The sequence below is a fragment of the Pogonomyrmex barbatus genome, unplaced genomic scaffold (assembly GCF_055798465.1).
Source record: "Pogonomyrmex barbatus isolate J1 unplaced genomic scaffold, ASM5579846v1 scaffold8, whole genome shotgun sequence".
In the NCBI taxonomy this organism is placed as follows: domain Eukaryota; kingdom Metazoa; phylum Arthropoda; class Insecta; order Hymenoptera; family Formicidae; genus Pogonomyrmex; species Pogonomyrmex barbatus.
Genome location: NW_028297182.1, coordinates 5,861,717 through 5,886,222, shown reverse-complemented (window position 1 = coordinate 5,886,222; position 24,506 = coordinate 5,861,717). Strand labels below are relative to the sequence as shown.

The 24,506-nt window shown below is 35.0% G+C and overlaps 2 protein-coding genes across 2 annotated transcripts in view; one reads left to right on the top strand and one right to left on the bottom strand.

Annotated features, from left to right (window-relative positions):
• Positions 1-10,810, top strand: part of Pcl (polycomb protein Pcl) — a 15,259-nt gene extending 4,449 nt beyond the window's left edge. Inside the window, exon 10 of the mRNA XM_011632259.3 lies at positions 77-10,810. Within this exon, the coding sequence (XP_011630561.1) occupies positions 77-997 (921 nt within the window). The 3' untranslated portion in view covers positions 998-10,810. The remainder of the gene's footprint in view (positions 1-76) is intronic.
• On the bottom strand, positions 10,416-24,506 carry Sk2 (Sphingosine kinase 2). The gene is made up of 7 exons (XM_011632262.3): positions 22,817-24,506; positions 15,321-15,672; positions 13,966-14,334; positions 13,312-13,556; positions 13,134-13,232; positions 11,637-11,776; positions 10,416-11,550 (listed from the first exon to the last, which is right to left on the bottom strand). The coding sequence occupies exons 1-7, from the start codon at positions 23,370-23,372 to the stop codon at positions 11,362-11,364; spliced, it is 1,950 nt and encodes a 649-aa protein (XP_011630564.2). The 5' UTR covers positions 23,373-24,506; the 3' UTR covers positions 10,416-11,361.

The following is a 24,506-nucleotide window of genomic DNA, read 5'->3' as shown; positions in this document are numbered from 1 at the left end:
ATTACATCATATTTTTAATTGTGTGGAATATAAGAGTCATGAATGATGTCATTGTTTTCTTTTCTAATTAATGCAGTGCAAACCACAGAGTTCGGAAGCATCCGATTTACCCCCGACACCTCCAACTTCCGTTTCTGGACCTCCGACACCACCAGCTGCAACATCAGGCATGTCCGAATTGTCCGTACCTAGTTCCGTAGATTTGATGCATCCTCTGCCACCCTCAACGCCTGCGGACACAAGCGGAGACGAGACCAGCTCAAGAGGAACTCTCGATTCTTTTATTCCGCCACCCAAAGATTTTGAAGGAAAAAATAATCCATTCAGTGATCTGGTGGGCACGCCCTGTAGTCTTAATCAAGCAAATTCGAGTACGCCGTTACCTTATAATCAGTGTCCCATCACCTTGCCTCTACCACTAACACCTGTGATCTCGCAACCGCCGGTGGTGCGTCCAGCCAAGAGACAGCTATCGGAAAAGGATATTATCGTTGACAGAAACGGTCAAGTAAAACGTAGAAGGCAACATCGACGAGGACGTCCACCTACACAGCAAGTCCAGCAACAATTTCAGCATACCGCCAGCAAGACAGCGGCTATTCTACCGGCTCGTATTAATGAAGTTAAAAGTGAATTTGCCAGGAATTTAAGAAGTTCATTTAATGGTGCCTCGAGCAGTGCGAATAGTCAAATTGGAAATTGTGTGGATTATGCCTTAAATGGTAGGAGGTTGAGACAGCGACAAAGTAACGATAAATTACCTCCTCCCGATCCGCAACCGCAAAGAAAAAGCAGCATGTCTTCATCTCCAAAGTGTTCGCCTGTAAAGCAAAGTGCGCCCGACATATCTCTGGATGACTTGAAATCATCGGTGAATATTTACTTCGGTGCAGCTAATAGAATAGCTGCTGGTGAAAAGTTTATCATCAGAGCGAAGAGGATAGGACCAAACGGTCAATCACAATACCTCATCGAATGGGAGGGACTCAATACTTAACGGTAAATAATCCGCTTACTACGAATATATTGCAATCGTATATAAATTTTAAGTTAAAACCAAGCGTAAGATGGCGATCACCTTGTCGGCATCTTATAATCAATTCTCTCAATTTGCTTTTACAGCAAAATGATTGTGATCGATTGTTTTGCGTTACATGCACTGCCACTTGTTACGTACATTTCATTAAAATGTATGTATTTATCGGCGTAGAATATGTGAATGTTCTTGTAAACGTAAATCTCTTATTTTATCGAATTATTAATTTTAATTAGTTAAAATCAGTCGAATTTTTTAATCGGTTTTACAAAAAATTTTTATGCCCGATAGATATCATTGTTGATTTTACACCGCATGCAAAATAACGGACGAGATTTTTTAATTCATTAATTAATCCATCGCATGAAGCACAAATACAGCAAAGAATTCTTTTATTCATTAATGAAATAAATCGATGTGTTCTTATTTACAGCACTGAAATCATCACATATCCATCAAATCCATCGACTCATTTTGCCGATGGACTGATGAACTTTTCTGATTGTATATTTCCTAATCTAAAATATTAATTATTGTTACCGGTATTGTGTATAATTATTTTGATACACATAGAAACAATACAATATTATAATTTGACTTAAAAAACGTATAAAGAGATGAATCTTCTGAATCTTCTTATGATATTTCATTTTTAATTATTTTCAATCAATAATAATGACAGATTGTTATTAATTAAACACATATATAAAACATAGAAATTGATTTATTAAAAATAGCCATTGGGATATAGATTTTGAAGAAATGATTTGAAATTGATAATCTGAAATTTCAATTATCTTTTAAATGTACTCTAATTTAAATACAAAAAGTGCAAAATTAGTATTAGAAATTATAAATATTTTATTTGATACATGTAAATGTAAATGTAAATTTTGTATGTCCAAAATTTAATTCAAACTTGAACAAAATCCCAAAAGAAGGGGGGAGGCAAATAAGATGCACATCAATCTCAATTGAAAAAACAGTCTTACTAATTATATGATATCAATTTTATTAACTATCTTATTATACTATTGTATCTTATTTATTATGGATAAATTTTATTAACTATATGAATTATTATTATTATTTGTCCTCAAATTCTTTTTAAAAATAAGTCAAACATCTATCAGAGATGCTATATTGTTATCTGTCTAATGAAAATGCGGTGAATTTATGTTGAATTAAAAAACTCGTTCGTTTGTTTGTTGACTAATATGTTTCAGATTATATTAGAAAGCCATCTTTTTATATTTATTTATTTTTAATCATAAAGAAAGTATACGATCTATGTATCTTACTATGTCGGTACAATGAAACGTATATAACATAGATATAATACGCCAAATCCTTGCTTGGAAAAGAAACGTTTGCAAGAACAATCGGATGTATTGCTTATCAATTGTAAATAGTGTAGCATAGTAGACTTGCGGAAGTATCGATGATGTAGGCCATGCGAAAAGGAAATTTCGTGTGACTTACATTAACTGCAGAAAGATTGGCCAATTGTCTCTAAATATCAACTATGTGAGAAAGAGTATGATAACAGAAAGTAAATTGAACCAAACACGGTTCTCTTATGGACTTATACTGACTTATACTGACGTACTAGCGAATTAATGATTAGTAATGAAAAGTAAAACAAAGCAGACATCCTGAAAAGATTTGTTATTTTCCAATACATTTCCTAGAAATAATCGGTAGCTTCTGTGTCTTCATTGTCTTGTATTATATTTTATTTATCTCTGTAGATGACAATACAATGCGAATCAAAATTTCTCGTGAAACAAACTTGTATCGTGTAATTTTATATTCACAAATCAGTTTACATACAAATATATTGAATACATTTAAAAATACATTTAAATACATTTGAATACATTTAAAATGTAGTTACGTTACTGCAATATTTTTCAATACAAATCAGACTCAAATCGTCAATGTACTCGAGACGATGAAGGTGCAGATTTAGCATTGCTCACTATTATACAAGACTAAGGGAAGTCGGACACACCTTTCGCGTACCATTTGAAATTAAACGAACGATGCGCACTGACTATGTAAGTAATTGGCCAAGTTATCTGTGCAAAAAATAAACGCCGTAAGTTTTGACTACTCAAAACTGTGTTATCAAACACACAAAATACATGAGCTCGTTATCGTGTAGTTATGCACTGTAAAAACGATCTTTACGCATTATAAATAACTAGAAGCTAAATTACAATTGTACATAAATAGGTTGATATCGAAACTGTAATGTGTAATGCAGTCTAGATACGGTAGTCAGTAAATGTAATGGTGTCACAAATTATCTTACAATAATTTTTGATACAGATTATTTTATACAACTCTGGACCCTGCTGGGGGATTATTATGTAAGAAGCATTTTGTACCTCTCAAACTGCACAGAATCTATGGTCACGACTTACTAATCAGAAAATATAAGCAACTATAAGCGGTATAATATAATAGACGTTGCAGTAATAGTCATTATTAGAGTCTCAAATCAAAAGAGCTTATTAGAAGAATGAACTGAGCGTTTCGTTTTCGGTCTATGAGAAATTATGCTTTTGCAATCAAACTTTATTTCCTGCTTTACAGATGCACACGCATTGCTAACGAGAAACTAACGTACAACTTCTTGTGTTTTATATTTCTCATTTTTTTTTCCATCAATATGAAAAATTTGTCGGAAACGAAAATTTTAGAGCAATCTTTTACACACGATTGTAATATTTTAGAAGTGCATTTACATTTTTTAATTGATTCTCATCGAAGTTAGTTTAAATTCGCTTAATATCATCTTAGATAAATTCATTTCGAGTTTCTCAATAAGTTATATACAAATTTATTAAGAAGACTCATGCTCGAATTAACATTATAAAACTATTCATCTCCGTATTATTTATTTAATAGAATACAGCAGCTTTTGCGTTTTAGTTTCTTGGAAGATGCAATCAAGCAATCTGAGGCCACCTGTGGTATGAAATGAGAGATTTTTTTACAAATTATCTTTTTTATTATAATCGTAGGATCTTAAGTGAGTCAAACGAGTGTGTCAAAATCTTCGAATCTTCCTTTCCTTAATCTTCGAACAAATAATTTTTGTAAAATATAAAATGTATAATAGTTCCATCCCCGCTCTCTAAACTACTATTACTTAAAATATACAATAAATAATCAATTTCACAATTCTTTCGACGAATCATGCTCTATATAAGTATCTTTCGCGTTACTCGCAATGCGCAATATTCAACGATATTACTTAAAGACTTTCGATAAACTGATAAACTGTATAACAAGATAAGCTGCATGTTCCTTACATAGTTATAACAATTTCAAGAATATCTTTTTGATTCTCTCTCTCTCTCATACCACAGCACACTCTACTGACATCTTTTTCTCTAGAGTGATATGTAGGTAATATTGGACGAAGACAAGAAATGGACACTGCCAAATTTCTAAGTTATATTTAATAAGTGTTTGACAACGTGTCGGACAAACGTTGCGCTACGATATATATATAATGGCGTTTAATTAAACGGAATTGCGATTCATACTTATCCTTGCGCATTATTTCACACGCGAATTTCGCGAAGAAATGTTGCTAACTCACAATGAGATTTGCGTCGTGTGTTTTGCATCAAATGAGCAAGTCTCATCAACGTGAAATAAAGCGTGAACTTTAGCGTTTCCCGCGTTCAATGTAAGAGATGGCATAGGGGAAGCAAAAACTCAAATAACTTATCGAATTATATAAAAAAAAATCGAAGAAGCATATAAGTCCGATACACTTTTCTACAGTGTGATTTCTAATTGCACGACACATGTAGGGCTGAGAAATCTATAGTAACGCATACAACGATATAAAACGCAAAAGAAGGAAGAAATAAACGTAAATTATTTAGGTTTTATCTTTCAAGTTGTGAAGTCCGTAGAAATCACGAGATTGTGAAAATGTGTGCGCTATTGCACTCCTTGACCCTGACCTGGTATTATTTATTAATACCTTGTCTTTCTTGCAATGAAGTCAGTCTATTAGGAATTGATTATATCTATTTGAATGTCTATTATGATATGTATATCTGAAGTGATGCAATGGATAAGTATAAATATCCGAGCAACAATTTTATCATAAAAGAGAAACCATCTGATATATGATATCGTTGATGATTAATACAAATTATATTTTTTTATCGTTTATATTGAGGTTCCAGTTCGTTTATATCGAAAATATTGATGCGTATTATTAACTTACACCAGCTGAATCTGAATTCAGCTGAGCGTTTTAGCGGGAAGAAACTTTGAGCATTTTCTTTTTTTTCAATTTATTTTGTCACTTATAAAAACATTAAATAATTCCTATATAATTTGCGTTCGTGGAATTCTTCCTTGTCGTTTTATTTCTAGATTTATCATCTGAGGAATATTGCTGCGTAATAACATTGATGTTGTACCGTTTGTTATTTATAAAAATGTTCCTCCTTTCGAAGCACATGAGAAGTTGCGTTTTTCGCGTTGGCGAGTTTTCGATTCTCCCATGGCCATCTCCGCCGTTTTTAAGCGATACTAAAGCGATGCGAGACAATTCCGTCGACGATCCGTTGCCGTTTCTTTCCTTTTATTCGTATGCTTAGATAGTAATAAACGAAGGACACTGCGTTGCACCACCGGTACGGTGGTGCGTTACTAATGATTTAAGACGATCGACCAACGTCGCGTTTCCAATGTCGGGAGTATCATCTTCGTAACGTTTTTTTTTTTTTTTTTTTTTTTTTTTTTTTTTTTTTTTTTTTTTTTAATGTGACCTCACGTGCGACTTCTGCGTGTCTAGAAGAATTGATACTCGTAGATCATCGAGGCCCAAAGTCTGGATCTCTATCGCGCGTAAGAGAGATTGGGGAGAAGCCGTTAAAGTTAAAGTTGCGAATCAGTTCGTGCCGGCTCGCGCGAATTTTAATCGCCGCAGAGGAGCGGCCCGCACGTTCCGAGGAAGATGTTAATTGTCTAGATAATTAGCTATCGCGAGACCACAGCACAGTTTGGCCGCGCGACGAAGGGGAGATCGGTAAGAAGGCGAAAGTTTATACTGCCAGTAATCGTGTGTACATATTATAATGACTCCCACACATTCTCCCTCACCGTTCGCCCACCCAACTCTCCCTTTTTTAACGTATAAATATCCTACAGGTACGCATCCAGCATAGCGCATATAGTTGATATGTTTACATTACCGTTTGTATGGCGATTACAGAGCATGCGATAACGAGCTCGAGACAGGAAGCTCGGCGTGTTACTTCCAGAGCGGGAATCCACCGTTTTTTTTTTTTTTTCTTCTTTTTTTTAGTGTTCTTCGTTATTCGAGATTTCAGTCGCGAGATGTGGTAATTGCGATATCTCGGCATATAAAATGCGTCCTCATCTGCGAGGAGAACCGCAGAATCGAGCGTTATACAAGCGTTACTTCGTTCGTGTAATCCAGAGATAATTTGTGTGATAATTGATCCCGATTTGGTCCTACGGCAGGTGTAGCCGAAATTGAAATCCTTGGAGAACGTTTGCGAGAACAAAAAATAATTTAATCGATGCGTTACATTAGCGAGCTGTTATTTGTAAATTTAGAGTAGTCTACGTTGTTGAATGAAATGTTCTTCAATTGGTCGGAGATGTGTCTGACACGACCAGTTCTAAAGAAAGTTTTGGCCACGTTTGAAACTTATTTCATATCGCGCGTTGTTTAAGGTATTGCGAATTATTTCACCGTAATATTGTGACCAAGGGTGAGAGTCAACTTGAGTTGTCGATTGTACGCAATCATGATGCGAAAATGTTACTTTGCAGACACGCGAGAGTCATCGGTGCCCGGACGACGATTATATATATAGACCCCTTTGATATTTTATAAGACAACGCTAATTCAAGTATATCGGTTACTCAAATACATTCGCGTTCCGTTACAAAAGATTCTCTTATTTGCCAAAAGTATTGTATTCATCGACGTCGACAGTTCTGTTCACCTAGCGTTACATTCGATCGAGGCGAAAGAAGAGCGTGCCGATCGTTTCTGACGACGAACGGTTATTAGTTCGATGTAAGTGGAGCGTACGACGTCACAAGTTTTTCGTACCAGCAACGTGTTCGTAATGAATTTTACCTTTTAGATAAATATACTTTTGACAATACCGTAATGTAAGAGTTCATTCTCGCGGGGAGGAGAGGTGTTCATGATTCCGTATGATTCTCACAACGAATGATCAATCGACAGCGTCCTCGTGCCAACGATGTTGGAAATCTCTACCATTCGAAGGAAGGAAAAGAAAAAGGAGAGAGAGAGGAGGAAGCTTGTCGCTCGCAGTTCAAAAATTTCTTTAGGCTATTATTTTAGGTAGTGAGCGATATTGCGGAGCTAGTAAATTTCAAAACTAAGCCTCGCCGAGCCGAGATCGATTCTGTAATCTACTATGCGGGGAGGCATGACTGTAAAACATGCGGGAAAGTAAGCGACGAAGAATGTGTTGTGCTCTGTGTGCGAATGCATTTAATTTGCTTGGTGTGCATGTGCGTGTATGCATGTGCGTGCGTGTATGTGTGTGTGTGTGTGTGTGTGTGTGTGTGTGTGTGTGTGTGCACGATAAACTCTAAAGAGAGGAACGAAGAGAGCGAAAGGGAGAGGGGGAACACGCGTGTTGAGTGATATTTCGAAATTAATAATTATTTGTCATCGCAGTGACGAGACGACGCGGAAACAAAACGAGATAAATTCTGTTTATCTCGAACTTCAGAATTCGATTGAGAAATATCATTCGGATTTCTCGGTTTCTTCTTCTTCTTCTTCTTCTTCTCTTTTTTCCTCGCGCTCGTCGTTCGGCGACACGCGAAATCGGGGGGGCGCATACGACAGGAAGACGTTCGGCCGTTTCGCCAAAATTCATGTGTGATAGAATCACTTATCTCCGCAGATCTCCAAATTTACGTTTCTGCGTATATTTTTCATCTTTAATGTTAATTCAGTGTAGTGAGCTCTGTATATACACCACCTGCGCTGCGTAATAGGAATATTGTGATTGTTGCTCTGGTCGAGACCCCTCTTAAAATCGATTTAAGGATTATCTGGATATCCTCGGGACAAGAACATGTCAAAGTTTTTCATGTCGCTGAAAAAAAAAAAGACTTTCAATTATTCTTCATATTGTACATACATCCATCGCTATCGCTTCGGAAGTTGGTTTTCCCGAGGTAAACTGCCAGTTTATCCTGTTTTTTGTGCAGGAATAACAGCAAGCTGTCAAGAGAAATAATCAAGTCCGTTGATTCTTCAATTAGCGCGCAAAAAATTTGCGGAATTACTCTCCGTGATAACGTATAACGTACGTCGTTGTTTTTCTGTTATTAGTATTTAAAACAAAGAATCGACTATAAAAAGGGATCGACTAGAGTATTTTTATGTTTATAGTATGTGTGTATGTATGTGTGTGTGTATATATATATATATATATATATATATATTACAGGGTTTTCATTTTAAGACTTTCCACTCGATTATTTTACGACGAATTAATTTTTATTAATGAAAAATGCTATTTTATATCACTTTTATTTTTGAGGAGAAGACTACGATAGCGATATTGATTTGCGCTTCAATAGCTATATGAGCGTCACTGTCATTTTTTAAAATGGAATCATGTTTTTTTTTTTATGTAATATGATTCTTCCTTGTAATCATTCTGTATATAAAAGTATTAAAGAGAAATTAAAAAAAAATTTATAATTTTTGATGTTTCATATTTGTATTTGTTATTATTAACATATTTTGAAAAAATATGTCAAAGAAAATATCAAAAATATGTCAATGATAAGTAAAATATAAAATGTCCCTTGAACAATATTAATTTTTATATTACTCTGTTTTAGTACTTTTATACACAAAATGATGAAATGAATTAATTGGTCCAAAGAACATACATTAACATATATATATGTATAAATGTATATAGTTAGTTTAGCATTTTAAAAAATATATAATTGCATATTGCAAATTGCATGATTTTATTTAAAGATGGATAGAAAATTTTTAAATGAATATATAGATATATATATATATATATACACACACACACACACACACACACACACACACGCAATATGTATACAAAATGCTTCAGAATCATCGTCGTTTGCTCAATTGATCGGATTCCTTTGAATAATTTTAAAATTTAAAAAATTAAATTTTTTAAAGTTTTAAAAGTTCATTTAGCATTATAAATTAAAATAAAAATGATATTCAATTCAAAATTTAAATTTTGATTCATCACTTTTTTTTTTTAATCAAGAGAAGATCACGAAATTTTTACTTGGAGAAAAAAATGTCTATATATAACGATACAAGCGATAACGGCAGTGGTTTCTGATGCGTAACGGATACACGGATATAAATAGTTTTATTTAAGATTATCTTAACGAAACGTCTTTTTTCTTTTTCGAGCTGTTATCAACAGCTTGTACGCTACTCTGTTGTTGCTACCCGCCAAACTGCGAAATTCGCGCGTCAATTTTTTATTATTACACAGCACGATGGCACTCGTCTGTTGGGGAAACAGTTGGGGAACCCGTGCTTTCCGTGTTCATTGTTATTTTACTCAGCTTGTGTAAAGAGACTGATCCATGAATTTCTTCATTATTCATTTTTTTTTCATACTTCATCCGTTTCATCGTCATCGACTCGAGTAACGCGCATGCGGAGATCCACGTACAAAAAGAAGTTTAAAGCGAGAAGAAAGGACGAGATCGATCATCGAGATCGATGACCTATGATCACGGGCTCGCTGTTGTAAAGAGAGAATAATAAACGATACGTGTAGACTTAACAACGGCAATATATTTTGCCTTTCGTTACCCAAATCTCTTTTTATGAATATTAATACCGAAATAAATCCGCAACGCGTGCGTTATGGATTGTGTTTTCGAAAACATTCGATTTTGTATTATTTATAATATAAACAAATAGAAAGAATGAAACCTAATCACTCGATGAATTACGGCGTGTTTAGATGAAGATTGATTGCACTCGAGAAAAAAATTATTTTCATTTTAATCACCACTTTCATTGAGATTTGTCATGTTCAGAATTAATTATTCATGAATGGATGAGATCAGGCTTGCAAATTAGCGATGCAGCATTCCGGGCTCGTGAATATATGTGATCATGTATATTTAGTAACATAACAAAACGATCTCAAATTTTTTTAATTTTGTGTCACAGTAATTTTTGTCATGAAAATTATGGCAAAAAATTAATTTCCATACATAACGTTGAATTGAGATGTGAATGATAAGATAAAGATTCAGAAACGAAGGAAAAAGGCTCAGTTCAATAAAACAATTTTCTTTCAATCTAAATTGCGTTTATTAAATATAATAATTACGCATAGAAAACAATTTTAATGAAAGGGGAGATATAATTAGGAGAACTGGTAACTAAATCTCAACAATGTTTTAAGTTATGATTTGTACATCATACGTAATTAATTTCGTTGTAATCTTATAATTCATAATTTCAATGTATCATCGTTCTTTTTATTTACAAACAAAATTAACAAATATCTGATATGTAATCAAATCGATTGCTGCGGCGTGTTACTCATCGTTAAAACGCTATTTTATTTATGCAGCACACATATCAAATCGTAAACAACGCAATATCGTTTTGCATATTAGAGATGTAAGGTATAAATATATTAAAAAATGTGATAATAAAGTTTACAATTTTCTGATGCAGTTGGTTAGTAACTCGCAAAATATTTATATATAAAAAAACAAATTCATTAATTTATTTTACGTGATAACAAAATATAGTATCTTACACGTAATATTATTGTTTACATATTTAATAGTGAGCACAAATAATATCATTATGTTGCATGTATAGATACACTGTACAAACTGATAGAAAACTTTACAAAATAGCTGAATGTATCTATTAAGATGCAACAGATATAACCCGTTCAACCCTAGATTAATAAATAATTTTATATATATATATTTATTTATTGACCTCTTCATTATGAAAAGGAAAAAGAATTCTTTTTCGTGAGCGCATCACAAGATAATAGATTTGAATTTTAAACAGCCTACATAGATTGTCATTCAAAATTTACAATCCGAAATACCTTCGTAAATATTAATATCTATTAACAATTTGATGTTACTACGATAACTAATTTACTCTAAGCTAACCTAGACAAACCCTTTGTCGGGATTTATATTCGAACATTATTTGATTTTGTTGTTGATATCATTTGTGAAATTATGCATAATTATCACTTATGTCAGGGCGTCATCACCGACGCTAAGGAAGAGAATATCTCGGCTTGCAACGGTCCGTAATCAACTTCTTCGCCGTCTACAGTTATATGTCCACTCGCTCCTTCCATAGGTTCTATCCGGAATGCCTTCACAGGTATCATATCAACGCCAGGACAAGCGATATGAGTCCCGCTACTCAGACCTAGTAAAAACTAATAATCGAACCGTAAGCACCGGCTGTATAAGCTGTATACTATTTTCTTTCTCCTCCTTCATGCTGCTTTTTAACATAACTTACTTGCACTAGATTGGCCCGTGTAATGCCGGCTTTAACTATTAAAAGCCAAATAACTCCATCCGCTAATGTAGCACGTGGCGCAAAAAAATAATCCTGTCCCAAATGCGTTTGATAGGCTGCATGTACCATTATGAATTCTCCTGAAATATTAAATATAAAATATTCTGTATATATGAATTATATAATTCGTCTTTGAATCTTATTAAAAAAAAAAATACTACAATAATTCTACAATCTTATTTTTCGAATGTATCATAAGTAGAATGTCTCAGAAATTAGGCGCACAGAACAGTGTAACTCTGTGTTGGAAGAAGTGACTTGTTCCTGTGGCAGAATTGCGTCCGAATAATAGTTTTTAAATGAGAGCAATTTAAAGCTAATGAATGAGCTGTCTAAATTGCATAAATTGGGAGAAGCGGCTTAGGATAGACATATACTATTTTACTATTTTTCTAAAGATTTTATAACAATTATGTATAATGTCTAAATATTTATATTATTTCTAATTTATTTTAAAAATAGTTCATTTAAAAATAAAAGAAAGTTTTTCTAATTATGATATCTCTGAAGCATAATGGCTGAAAGTAATTTGAATAACGTGTACTAATAATTCTGAAAACTTGTATAAGAAAGTTTTATTTGCAGAACAAATATAAAAATAGAATGGCTGCGAATTTCGAGCCATTCTAATTTCATATGTTTTGAAACTTTTAATAGATCATTTTTAGATCCATGAACATCTTTAGTATAAATTGGATCAATATTTTAAATTTAATCTACTTTACTTCTAATCATTACCACTCCGAGATATCGGATATTGTCAATTAGGAAATTTTCTTTTATTAATATATTCAAAATAGCGATATCAGAATAACGAGTTAGATATCACACGCATAATCGTTATAAAATCCTTAGACAAATAAAATAACGTCCAATATGCACTGCTTCTGATTCGTGCGCAATGTAAACCGCTTCTTAGCTTTAAATTGATTTTTTTATTAAAAAACTACTGCTTGAATACAATTTAGCCAGAGAGACGGATTGTTTCTTCTAGCATAGAGTACCATACTTCATCATGCGTTCATCATATGTGCGAATTCTGAGAGAGCCTGTATATGAACATCGCATCTAAATATTGCCACATGTTATAAATATTTTTCAATTGCAATACGCTACATTCGGCGTTTTATTAAATGGTACGTGACGTTACTTTGAATTTAACTGGAGTTAAAGGGTTAATAAGTGATGCATTACGCGGCAACCTTTGTACCATATTATATGACAATTACAAATACATGTCTTTGAACTCGTCTCTTGCGAGCCTTACGAATCGTATTAATAAATATTAAAATTAAAATGTTTTTTCTAGATAATGTATAATTTCTAAATATTTCGATGAAAAAGATTTAACCAAAGTATGTATAGAAAAAAAAAATTGTTAAAAATTTTTAAAAATTCAAAGTTCGAAACGTTAGTTATTTAAGCGATTAGCCTCACCTTGAATTGTCGTCCAGCAATTTGAGAGTTGCGTTGTTAGTGCTGGAAGCGTAGACGACGGCCCGTACATGACTTGATTGTTACAGATGTTTTCTGTACCTTAACGATACGAATCAAATTTATCAGTATGGTTGTTATAAATTCAAGAGAGGTGCACGGTTTAATTTTAATAGCATACCAATTTCCGTGCTATCGTCATCGTCCATACTGTGATAGCTCGAGGCTGAACCTGTGCTAAAGTAAGTCGACTTCGCCGATGTTGCGGAATAGAAACTGTCAAGTCTTTGTCTCCTCTCGTCTTGCGTCTCGAGAGCCAAATTCTCCGTTATCACGTCGTTATCATCGCAGCCGTTTAAATCGTTGGATGATTCACCAAAAGTATTGTAGAAGTTCTTCGGTTCTGATTCAGGCTCGACACAACACCTACGCATTAATTTTTTCTTGCAAATAAATTCTTGGTAAACAACAGAAGAGAACGGCATTACGATATCGTTTTCTTTATTGCGCTTAGTATGTAGAATTTGCACGAAGTCATTGAAAATATTTCCGAAAATCGAAAATAGACAAGTTATTGAACTTGATGAATACATATTTTAATTTTAACACGGCTTTCGACAATTTCTCTATATTGTCAAGTCGTTAAATATACGAATTTTACAAATTGAATGAAGAGAAATTGGAAACAAGTGGAATTCTTGTATTTCGCGTATTTTGAAATCGTCTTTGATAATAACTGGCACGTGGCATGTCGGCGAACTGGCATTAAATACACGCACAATTACCCGTCGTTACATTAAAAAATCCATTGCTATCCGTTACGCAGGAGTATTACCTGTCCAATTCGTCGCCGTAACTCCTCGAATGCGACAATATATTCTCCGCGGCATATTCCTTGTGATATATATTGCCGTTTTCCATACTTTCCGGGGGCACCTTGTTGCAAGGTAAATACGACACTTTTCCCTTATACGTTCGTAATCCTATTAGGCGCGCTACGCTCCATACGGTAAATCTTTGTCCTCCGATGGCGCGCAGTCGTTCACTTTCGATGTCAATGTCGGCGAGAAGACCCCAACCCACCGACAGAAATGAGAAAAGTATCTGATTCCTAGTTTCCACACGGACGAGATCCATCGGCGTCCTTTTGCACTTAACCGCCGATAACGCGCTGATAAGCAAGGGATTGCGATCGTACGGTTCTCTGAAACATATTATTTTATCCTTACAAGGGGACGTTGCCAAGTGTAAATTGCAAAATCGTGTTTTTCCGAGCACAAAAACGAGAATCGTAATCGTTTCTCATAATTCTTGCGCTTACTTACTTCGAAATGTAACGTGATAGAGCAATGATTTGAAAAACGGAATTGTGTTCAGCATACAAGAAACGATTACTTTCATTCTTGTGCTCCAATAACAATAATTTTTGGAATAATAATAATTTTTTGTCTAATAGTATCCTTCAGACATTTTCAGTGAATATTAGAACGTTGCGGTGATTCCATCGTTTTTATCGATGGAATTTATAAATTCTGAGATCTCCCAAAATGTTATTACAATCAAAAAGATGAATAACATTTTGCTGATAAAAATTTTTTTTAAATAATCTATATAATTCTAATTTGTTAAAATTAATATATATTTGCTATATTTGTTTATGTTTTTATCGCAAATGACTTCGACTTATGAATATGAGTAAATTTAATTTTTTAATTAGTAAGAGAAAGAAAAAAGAATTCTTTGAAAAAAGAATTTTTTGATTACTAAAAAAAAAAAAATCTATATAAGTTCGATATAATTTTGTTCGATTTACATTTAGAAATGTTCCGCTGTTAAACTTACATAATCTATAACTTTATAGAGATATTAATAGATTATTCAATAAACGGAAAAGGAAATAATTTTTTTGTAGAAATCCACTTAATACTGATATGCGAATTCGAGTAATTGGGTGATAATCACTCGGTCTTCTTCACGCAAACTTTATCGATATCGTGTTTACACGAATCGTTTCACGGAACACGACAACGATAATGGAACGTGAATTCCACGTCACGGATGAAGCTCAAATGAAGATATTCACGTGTATCTGCGTGTAATTTCATAATGGGGCGAGGGGGGGGGGGAAAAAAAAACAAAAAAAACGGAATAATCGGACGGATCGAGGAAAGTGAAGATGGAAGGACCTACTTCTTAGCGTAGGCAATGGACTTTGCTAAGCCATTACCGGAGCCGCATGGTATCACCCCGAGCGGCAATTCGCGCAGAGCCTTCTCCCAATCGGGCCTTTGGAAAAGCCCATTTACAACCTCGAAGACGATCCCGTCGCCACCGACCATTAGAAGACCGCTCCACTGATAAATATCTTTCGTGCGTACGAACTCGCGGGCATAATTAGGACACTTGGTAATTTGAATCTCGTAAGACTTCTCCGCCTCCGACAAGATTGGGTGGATCCTCTTCTGGAAAGTCTCCCTGCCCCTGCCGGGCCCCGATTTCGGATTCAACAATACCAGAAGCTTCCGATTCTCCCCCGGACACGCTGAAACATTAACGAGAACGCGAGAGTTACGCATTATTTTCGCCACGTGAAATCTTTTACTGTCATATCTTATTGTTTTTTTTTTTTTTATCGCTTTATTGTCATTATTGCTGATAAAAAGGCAATCTTCATTTACGACTCTCTCTCTCTCTCTTGTGAAGGAAAGAGAAACAAGATGAAAAGAATTCCTAATTAATAAAGCTTTTAACAAATGAGGATTTGATGTTCAACTCATTAAAGATTTTTGATAATAATACGTAAGCTCTTGTGATTCAATTTTAATTAGTAAAATGAATAATAGAGTGAAGGATCTGATTTTAAATACATTCGTATGTAATTTTTTGATGTTTATTCACATGAGGAAATACGTAATTACATAGTAAAAACTTTCATTTTCTTAAGATACTATAGTATAGTAAGTTTTAACGATGATGTATAGTCAAGAACGTATATAATAATTTATTAATATTTTTCATTTTTTGCAATGTTTTTGTAAAATGAATAAAATGATGATGATAAATATGCAAAATGATGTGTCAATCGTTTTTGTCCTATACTTAATTTTATTTTGTCAGATTTTTTCAGATCACATAAATAATACTTTTTTTGTCCTATTTGTTTTTTTTATCATGTTCAAATATTCAAATAATATAATAAGTTTATTTACAATAAATCTTTATATGTATAAAAAAGTCCATACTTAATGTAACTTGATTATTCGTCATTTTATCCATTACTAAAAGTCTTATTCGCGTATATAAAAGTAAGATGACATCCATTTTACAATTTATATATATTATCATCTTTGAAAATCATCTCAAATCTGTCGGACACTTTTGAAAAACACTGTATTTTCTAATTCTAACAAATTCTAACAAATTCTTTATTTTTCATCCGTTATTTTACATCTGGCCACCATATTCGTTCCCAGAAAAAACGTAATAGATCCGTCAAACGCATCAAATTGCTATTGTTTACGTATCATTGTCTGTATTTCAGTACCTAAGGTGCTTGACGCTATTTTTTATTACTTTAAGAAAGTTCCAATTTTCCAAAAAGAAAAAAAAAAATTAAATCTCTTTCTCGGACTTCAAAAAGCGTATGGAATTATTACCTCTTGCACGCATCGCGTGCTGACACGCAAGCACTTCATTTATTATAAATTATAAGACTCATTATTTTATTTTGATCTTTCAATATATTCAATCGCATTACAAAAGAGAATATGCAAAATCAGATTAATGTCCGCGACATGTTTTTGACGTATACCTTCGTATAGATTGATATACTCGTGAACAAATTTATTTGACAGCTGATTTGATACCAAGAAATAACAGTTTAATCATGATTGCATAATAGGACATAGTTTTCATTTTTCATATGGACGACGATGTAAACATTCATTTTTTTTCAGAACGCGACAGAAAAAAATATGAGTAAAAAAAAGATCAGTCTAAAAGAACATAGTTCATCTTTCAGCATGTTAAGGGTGCCATTATCATGTGAAATTTATTGTGTATAATCAGCGCATATATTTAACCATATACGTACATAAAAAATGTTGCAATATAAATACAAATGTGCATTCTATAAATTTTATGCCATTGTTGATTCACTATTCAAATCAGTAAAAATAAATAATAGGCGAAGTGTGCCGGTTTCGCAAAATAAAAGAAAACTTGTGTGTGTGTGTGTGTGTGTGTGTGTGTGTGTGTGTGTGTGTATTATACTGTAGTAAAAAGTACGCGCAATAAAGATCTCTTTGTTTACTTTATACTTAAGTTTGCATTAATTTTGCATTAACGGTAGCGCTTATGAGTCTTTATCTTCAACAAAAACAACAGAAAGTATATTTCCGCGTTACCCAATCATGTTCTTTCATAATTATAATTTGCAATCGTCAGATATTGATGTGTCAGTCGTACCTTCTTACCTTCACTTATTAGTTATTAATTTTTTAAATTAAAGATCGTATACGACATATAATCAATTAAAGAGTTTTTATTACGGTAGAATAGACTCTGCTTTTATATTTATCGTTTATTTGCTTGTGATAAAAGATAAATAATGTTAAATAGCCTGAAGCATTCTATGAATTCTTCAAGATTAGCAATAATAAGATAAATTATGTACATTTGATATTTTTTTTTCTAATGTTATCGAAGAATTGTATGACATTGGCGTTATGCCAAAAAAATAGAAATAATCAAAAAATTATCAACAAATATTTATCTACATATGTAGAAGTCATTTAAAAATTTGAAAATAAATGCGTTCCATCGATAAATTTACGCAATTTTTTGGGCAATTTCAGAAACGTTTGACATTATAATAGGTAATATAATATAGTTTGGTCATCATAATCCATGATAGCTTCATGATCTATCGATAAGATTAAATCAATTGAAAAAGAGAATTGAGAAAGAATACAATTGAACGTTATCTGATTATATAGATTTTAGATGGATAAATTTAGAAAAAAATCTTGTTTCTGTTACAACGATTTCACGCCGATTATTTCGAGAGTGCGCATTAACCGCCGCATTATTACAAAAATTGCAACTAAATAAGAAGATATGAGCGTATATCTAATAAGTCTTTCTATTTTTAAATCGAGGATACTTGAACAAAATCCGAAGAGATAAGAAAATCGCCGGGGACGCGATGATCGTATGTTCTGGAAACGCGCACGTAAATTTTTCCAAAAAAACTTTTCCAACGATAGATCGTGCGAAGAGAGCGATTATTGTTTTTCAATGGTGTATCACTGTTTATTGTAAATAATACGTTATGCAACCGTGGGCATATACGCAACTTGTCGTTACGAGCACGCGATCTTTTTTCGACGCTTCCGCGTCCGGAGCGCGAACTTCGCGCACTCCGAAACGTGTATGAAAAGAATTATTTAGATCGAGTTTAGATTTTTCGGATTTTTCATCGCGGACACACTTGCGCAATTAAAGATAACGCTACGCCGCACAATTATTCGTCGCATTCGATTAGCGATAAGTAAACAAAAAAATTTCAACGGAATCGAAACGAAATTTGTACGTACCTGGAGGTTACAAAAAACAAGATAAGACAAATTATCATCGCTAAAACATTTCGTCATGTCTTTCTCAAATTATATGAAAATTTAACCGTCGTTCCAACGTCGTTTTTTTTTTTTAAAAAGAAACATGACCCGTCATGCGATCGTGCGCGGGACTTTTGCAATTACGTTTTTATCCCGTTTATCTTCGAAGCGATTTTCAGAAGATTTATTTTTCAACGAGTACGACGAGTATATATTGTGCGAATTAAAAAAACGTACGTCAAGTACGGCAATCGATGAGATAAACATTTACTTGACGATTTTTTTGCATACTGCAATCTTCGGATAGACAATCGTTAGATCGTCAGATGTTTGTAACGATCGCGCTGCGTCCTCGATGCTCGGGACTAATAGGAAAGGACTTTGCCATTGCTGTTAAAGGGCAAACATAATTGCCGCAATAGACATTGGCTTTGCAAAGCCGCCAAGTTCGAACGAAACTATGTCTCGGACTTTCCTCTTTGCACTGAAAACGATCGACGGTACGCAGAAAAAGAAATTAATCATCAAATCAAAACTGTATATACTTTCACAAGCGAGAATCTCAGAAAAATTTTATTTTAATCACACTTTGATTGAATTTTGTATTGATGCATATATAAATATTCTCATATGTAAACAAGAATATTATAATTTTCGTAATAAAAAATTTTTAGCCTTGAGTTGAGCAAAAATAATACTTTTGCATCAATAATAAATTCAATCAAATCAAGACTTTAAAATTTTTAATTGAAGAAGATTTGAGAATATTTTGCTTATATGTAAAAATATATATTTTTGCTTATATGTAAAAATATTTGCCTCGATTCGAGAGTAGCTTTTTTTCTGTGTATCGCGTGTTCGCAAAGATATCAGTCCGGTGTACCAACGGATTTGCAATGATACGTGCGCTAACAGGAAGATCGGGAAAATAAAACTCGGAAGTCACGTTTCGTAATCGAGACGCTTTCCACGATGCGCACACCGCGATGTGCGATGTTATGGCAACAGGCGTTTACAATCAAGCGACTGCAAAAGTCACTTAAAAACGCGATCAGTGCGTACCGTGCCGTATATTGTTTCGCGCAAAAAAAAAAAAAACATACGAACGATGCAAAAATCGGCATGATAATGTAATCACGGGCGGAACGGATTCTGACTATCGATTGTATAAACGTGTTTATGCATCTCATAACTATCGATCGCATTTTTTTACTTTAATACTGCATAATTATTAACCGCAGTTTCTATGACGAACATGCAAATGTATGACGTAAAAGATACGATAATAATTAACAACGTGTCCAGGTAAGTACTTAGGCCCTGTACACAATGGAGGAGATATTACGAACAGAAATAGATATTGAATTTTGGAAATAACAATTAGAAATAAAAACTAAACATAATGCACAATGGCATAAGCAATGACAAATAAGCATAAGATATAGCTAGTAACTTTTATTTTCAAAATTTAGTATTTATTACTGTATTCTTCATATATCCTCTATTACGTCTAGGACTTAAGTCATAAGCTGAATGCACAATAAAAAACACAGGCAACAGAAATTGGGAATAACACAGGCAATTCAACCCATGGGAAACCGTGTATCAATGGAAAATGTTTTCCACGGTTTCTCATAGGTTGAAATTTGTTACCTGTGTTACTCCCTGTTTCTATTGCCTGTGTTTTTCATTGTGCATCCAGCTTTACTTCTGCCACGTTACATGTACCTAAAGATAAGACATTATATTCTTTTATAGATAAAACTATTTAGAATTATGAGAACTAAATAATAAAATTTTCTTAATTGCTCATTCAATTCTTCAAAAATTTTCAATGCTAATTAATTGCGGTGTTTTGTAAATATAAGTTGTTTAAAGTAAAAACATTTTTGTGCGATCGAGAGTAAACATAATTTGAATTTGTGTTCAACAAATATGCTAAAATTAGATGAATAAAACTCGTTCACAAATTATCATGTTGTTCATGAATATTTTTTTTTGGAACTATTAAAAAATTGCATACAATGGGTAGAAAAAATTACAGTAGTGCTCCATCTATAACTACTCGCGAAAAAAACCGTATCATTCTATTTATAGAATTTCAATATTTTTTTCAGATATCCCGGAGGAAAGTTCGCAAGTATGATCTCGTGAAAAGTTATAATATAAAAGTTATGTCCTTTTCTCAGAATTTCAAAATCTCCATAAAGGGAGGTCCTCAAAGTGCCGCATTGTGAAAAAAACATATACTATGATATATCTTATTTTTAAAATTTCAATACGATTTTTGAAGTTTGCATGAAATATTAATAATTATTTATCGACTGAAAACATCAGGAAAAAGTCGGACACGTGTTGCATGTATCTTCATGACTAAAGCTTAAATCATGAGATCACATGAACCACGTGATACGCGTAATGACTGTAATTGCGTAATTACGTAAGATATGGAAATGTGCGGTCTACGGAAACTAATCGGTAGGACATATCCTGTTCCTAAGTGCGCGTTATGTCTCTCAGGTGTAATTGCCATTTGCATAGAAAAACGTATTGCACGGAGAGAGTACAGGTGATCGTTAAACGTTCCCGATAATTCCATAATACATGCATTACATCTACCCCATAAGACAAATTAAAGAGAAAGGTTTTCAAATTAAAAAATTATTTCTAAGGTTGCGACACGGAAGGATATCCTTAAATATATTAGTATTGTCTCTGTCAAAATCAAAACTAAATTATTTAATTTTGGCTTTGGATCTACATTAATGTTCTTGAGTTTATATAAAATTCAGAAAATAAAAAGATTATTAAGCCCTAATGATCCTATCTGACCGCGAGAAATGTCGATATTGCCTGACATATCTGTAAAGATATAGCTGTGTTAAATTATTTTGCGTCCGAGATTCCAATTTCCAATATCATTACGATGTTTCCAGACAAAATTACGAAATATCGAGATCAGTTTTATTTTCGAACAGACAGTGTTTTTTTCGTCTCTGAATGAGTAAAAGAAACAAAGAAGATGTCGAAATGAAAATTTATAATATCTCATTTATAATGTCTACTCAATTAAACTAATTATCATTCAATTAAAATTGTTCAAATTTAAAACAGAAGAAAGATTTCTGATTTCAGTTTTGAATACAGTTTTTTATACTTTATTTATTTTTCTATATAAAATTATCTCTTTCACGTGAAATTCTGTCCACTATATAGTACTTTAATAATAAATTTGATAATAAATTAAGACGCCATCATAGTCATGCCTAATGTATTTACTAAACATTTTATGCAATCGTCATAAAAGCGAATATTTAAACGAGAAATCATTTTATGGTGTTTATAAAAACAAGCTGACATAATCGCAAGTGATGTATGTTCTATTGTTGTTATGATGTACAACGAAATGGATAATCATCGTAAACTCATGAAGCACCAGATCATTAATCAAAGAATCCTACATTGATCTCTTAAAGTATCCTACGTACATTCAAATATTAATAATTCATATCGCGATTGAATGACACATGATGTAAATAGTTACATGCTTATCGTTCCATGCAATTTTTTCCAAAGTCACAAGTTACGTCTGACTGAATATAGCGATTAGAAAAAGATACTGATAAGGAGATTGGAAGTTATCGCTCGGTATCCTAACAAAGTGATATCGAGTGTAGTAATCAATTAATTGCTGTCTATATTTCGACCTCATATTTTCTCAGTGTAACGCGGATTAAGATCTGTTTTAAATCTGTTTACGTCTTCCAGACGTCTTGCGGCCGGATGTGCCCGCCGGACGTCGTTATTGTTGTACGCCGGGTCTACGAAAGGTCAATTTGCCCGAAGAAATTGACAGAAATTGATCTGTGGAACGGCAGGTATTATCACCGAGAGAAAAACGACGTGACACCTGGATCGCTTCTGATCAAGTCTGACGACAGGATACAAAATTGTACGTGATACATCGCTGATCAACGGTTCGGTTTTTGCCTCCGGGCGTGACCGACGGTCACGCCCGGGAATCCCCGTGATAAAAGCCTCAATTTGCCAAGACCATTTCTCACTCACCCCCGACCAGGGTCTCCAGGTTCCCGTGGCTGGGGCTCATCAGGTTCTTCGGCACCGGCACGTTGGCGACGAGGCATTTGATCGCCAGTCGCCACCGGCTCGCCTCCCGAAGGTTGTCCTCGTACTTGTCGAAGCTGCGGAAACGCAGGGTGATGGTCGTGCGCTCGCGCCTCATCGTCCCCTTCATGCGCATCTTCTTCAGGATGTACGCGTATATGTACAGGTACGCCGACGTGTCGTGCTCGTCGTATTGCTGATAGAGCTCGGCCGACTCCACCAGCTTCATCTGCGACTTGGACGCGCCCGGTCGGCAGGCGCAGCTGCCCGCGTTTCGCCGCTTGGAACGCATGCATCTGCAGCCGATGATGTCGCCGAGGGAGATCGTCTCAGTCTTCGCCGTGCCGTTGTGCTCCTTCTGCAGGCTCAGGCCCTTCTCCGTCAGCTTCACCTTGTAGTACGTGTTCCGCTTCGACGTTACGTAAAAGATTTCCTCGAGGACAGTGCTCGAGGAGCCGTTGTCCTCCATGGTACGCGACTGATACTTGCGTTCCACCATTTGACAAGGCGAATAGGAAAAAAAAAAAAAAAAAAAAAAAAAGAGGAGGAAAAGAAAAGAACTGAGAAGTAACTTCGAAAATCGATCGGTCGATGGCCGTGGATGCCTAATGTTTTTATATCGGTCAAGCGTTACCGCGATCTCGGGACCGAGCCACCGTGATTCCTCGTCGCACACCCGTTGATTTCCTATCCTATCGCGGGCACGGCGATCGATCAGGCGACGATCGCATGGGAATCCCGCGAAGTGGAAATATCGTGATACTCGGTTCGGCCGTAAACAAACGATTCCCCCCCCCCCCCCGTGACCCGGGGTTTATCTGTACGCGAATGTTTGCGCCGAGTATGTAACAATCAACGCGCTTTCACACTTGGCCGATGTTCAGCGTAACGTAACACCGTCGCGATTCCTGACGTACATAGTCTCAGCACGTGCGTGCGAGCGAGCGAGCGAGCGAGCGAGTGGGCGCAAATACCTCCTGGTGACTGTCATCGGATCTCGACCTCGAGAGATCGGAAGAGGTACGATCAGTCGATTCCGAAGCCGAGACGGCACGGCTGCTTTCTTCCACCGCGAAGAAGCGATGAATCTTCCCGCTGACGGTGACGAGTCCCTCGGGATGCAACCGGGAAGGCAAATGTGATCGACGATCCCACGGGAGTCGAGGGATCATCCGCGTTCCCACCCGATGTTCGCGAACAAAGGTCCACTCGCCGGCGACGCTTATCAGTCGCTACCTCGGATCGTCGCGTTAACAACTTGTCGGCGGCACACTCCGAAGTGACGTCGCCGTCCCAACCGACCGTAATTCAAACGCACGGTGTGGACGCGAACGCGAGGCCAAGAGACGGTTCCATACCCGGTCAGGCCCGTATTTATCGGAGCTGCTAACCCTGTGGGAGACCCAGCAGCAGGAGCAGCAGTAACAACAGCAGCAGCAGCGTCGCCAAGCCTCACGCGCTCCCCCACCATCGCATTTTACCCTCTCTACATCACACTCAGCCCCCGTCTCACCTCTCGAACGAACGTCTCAACTACGCGGTCAACTTTAAGGCTGTATCACGCCGTTAGAATGAATTTTTCGCTACGCTGCGCTGTTCCAATAATATTATAGCGATAGTACGACTTAAAAAT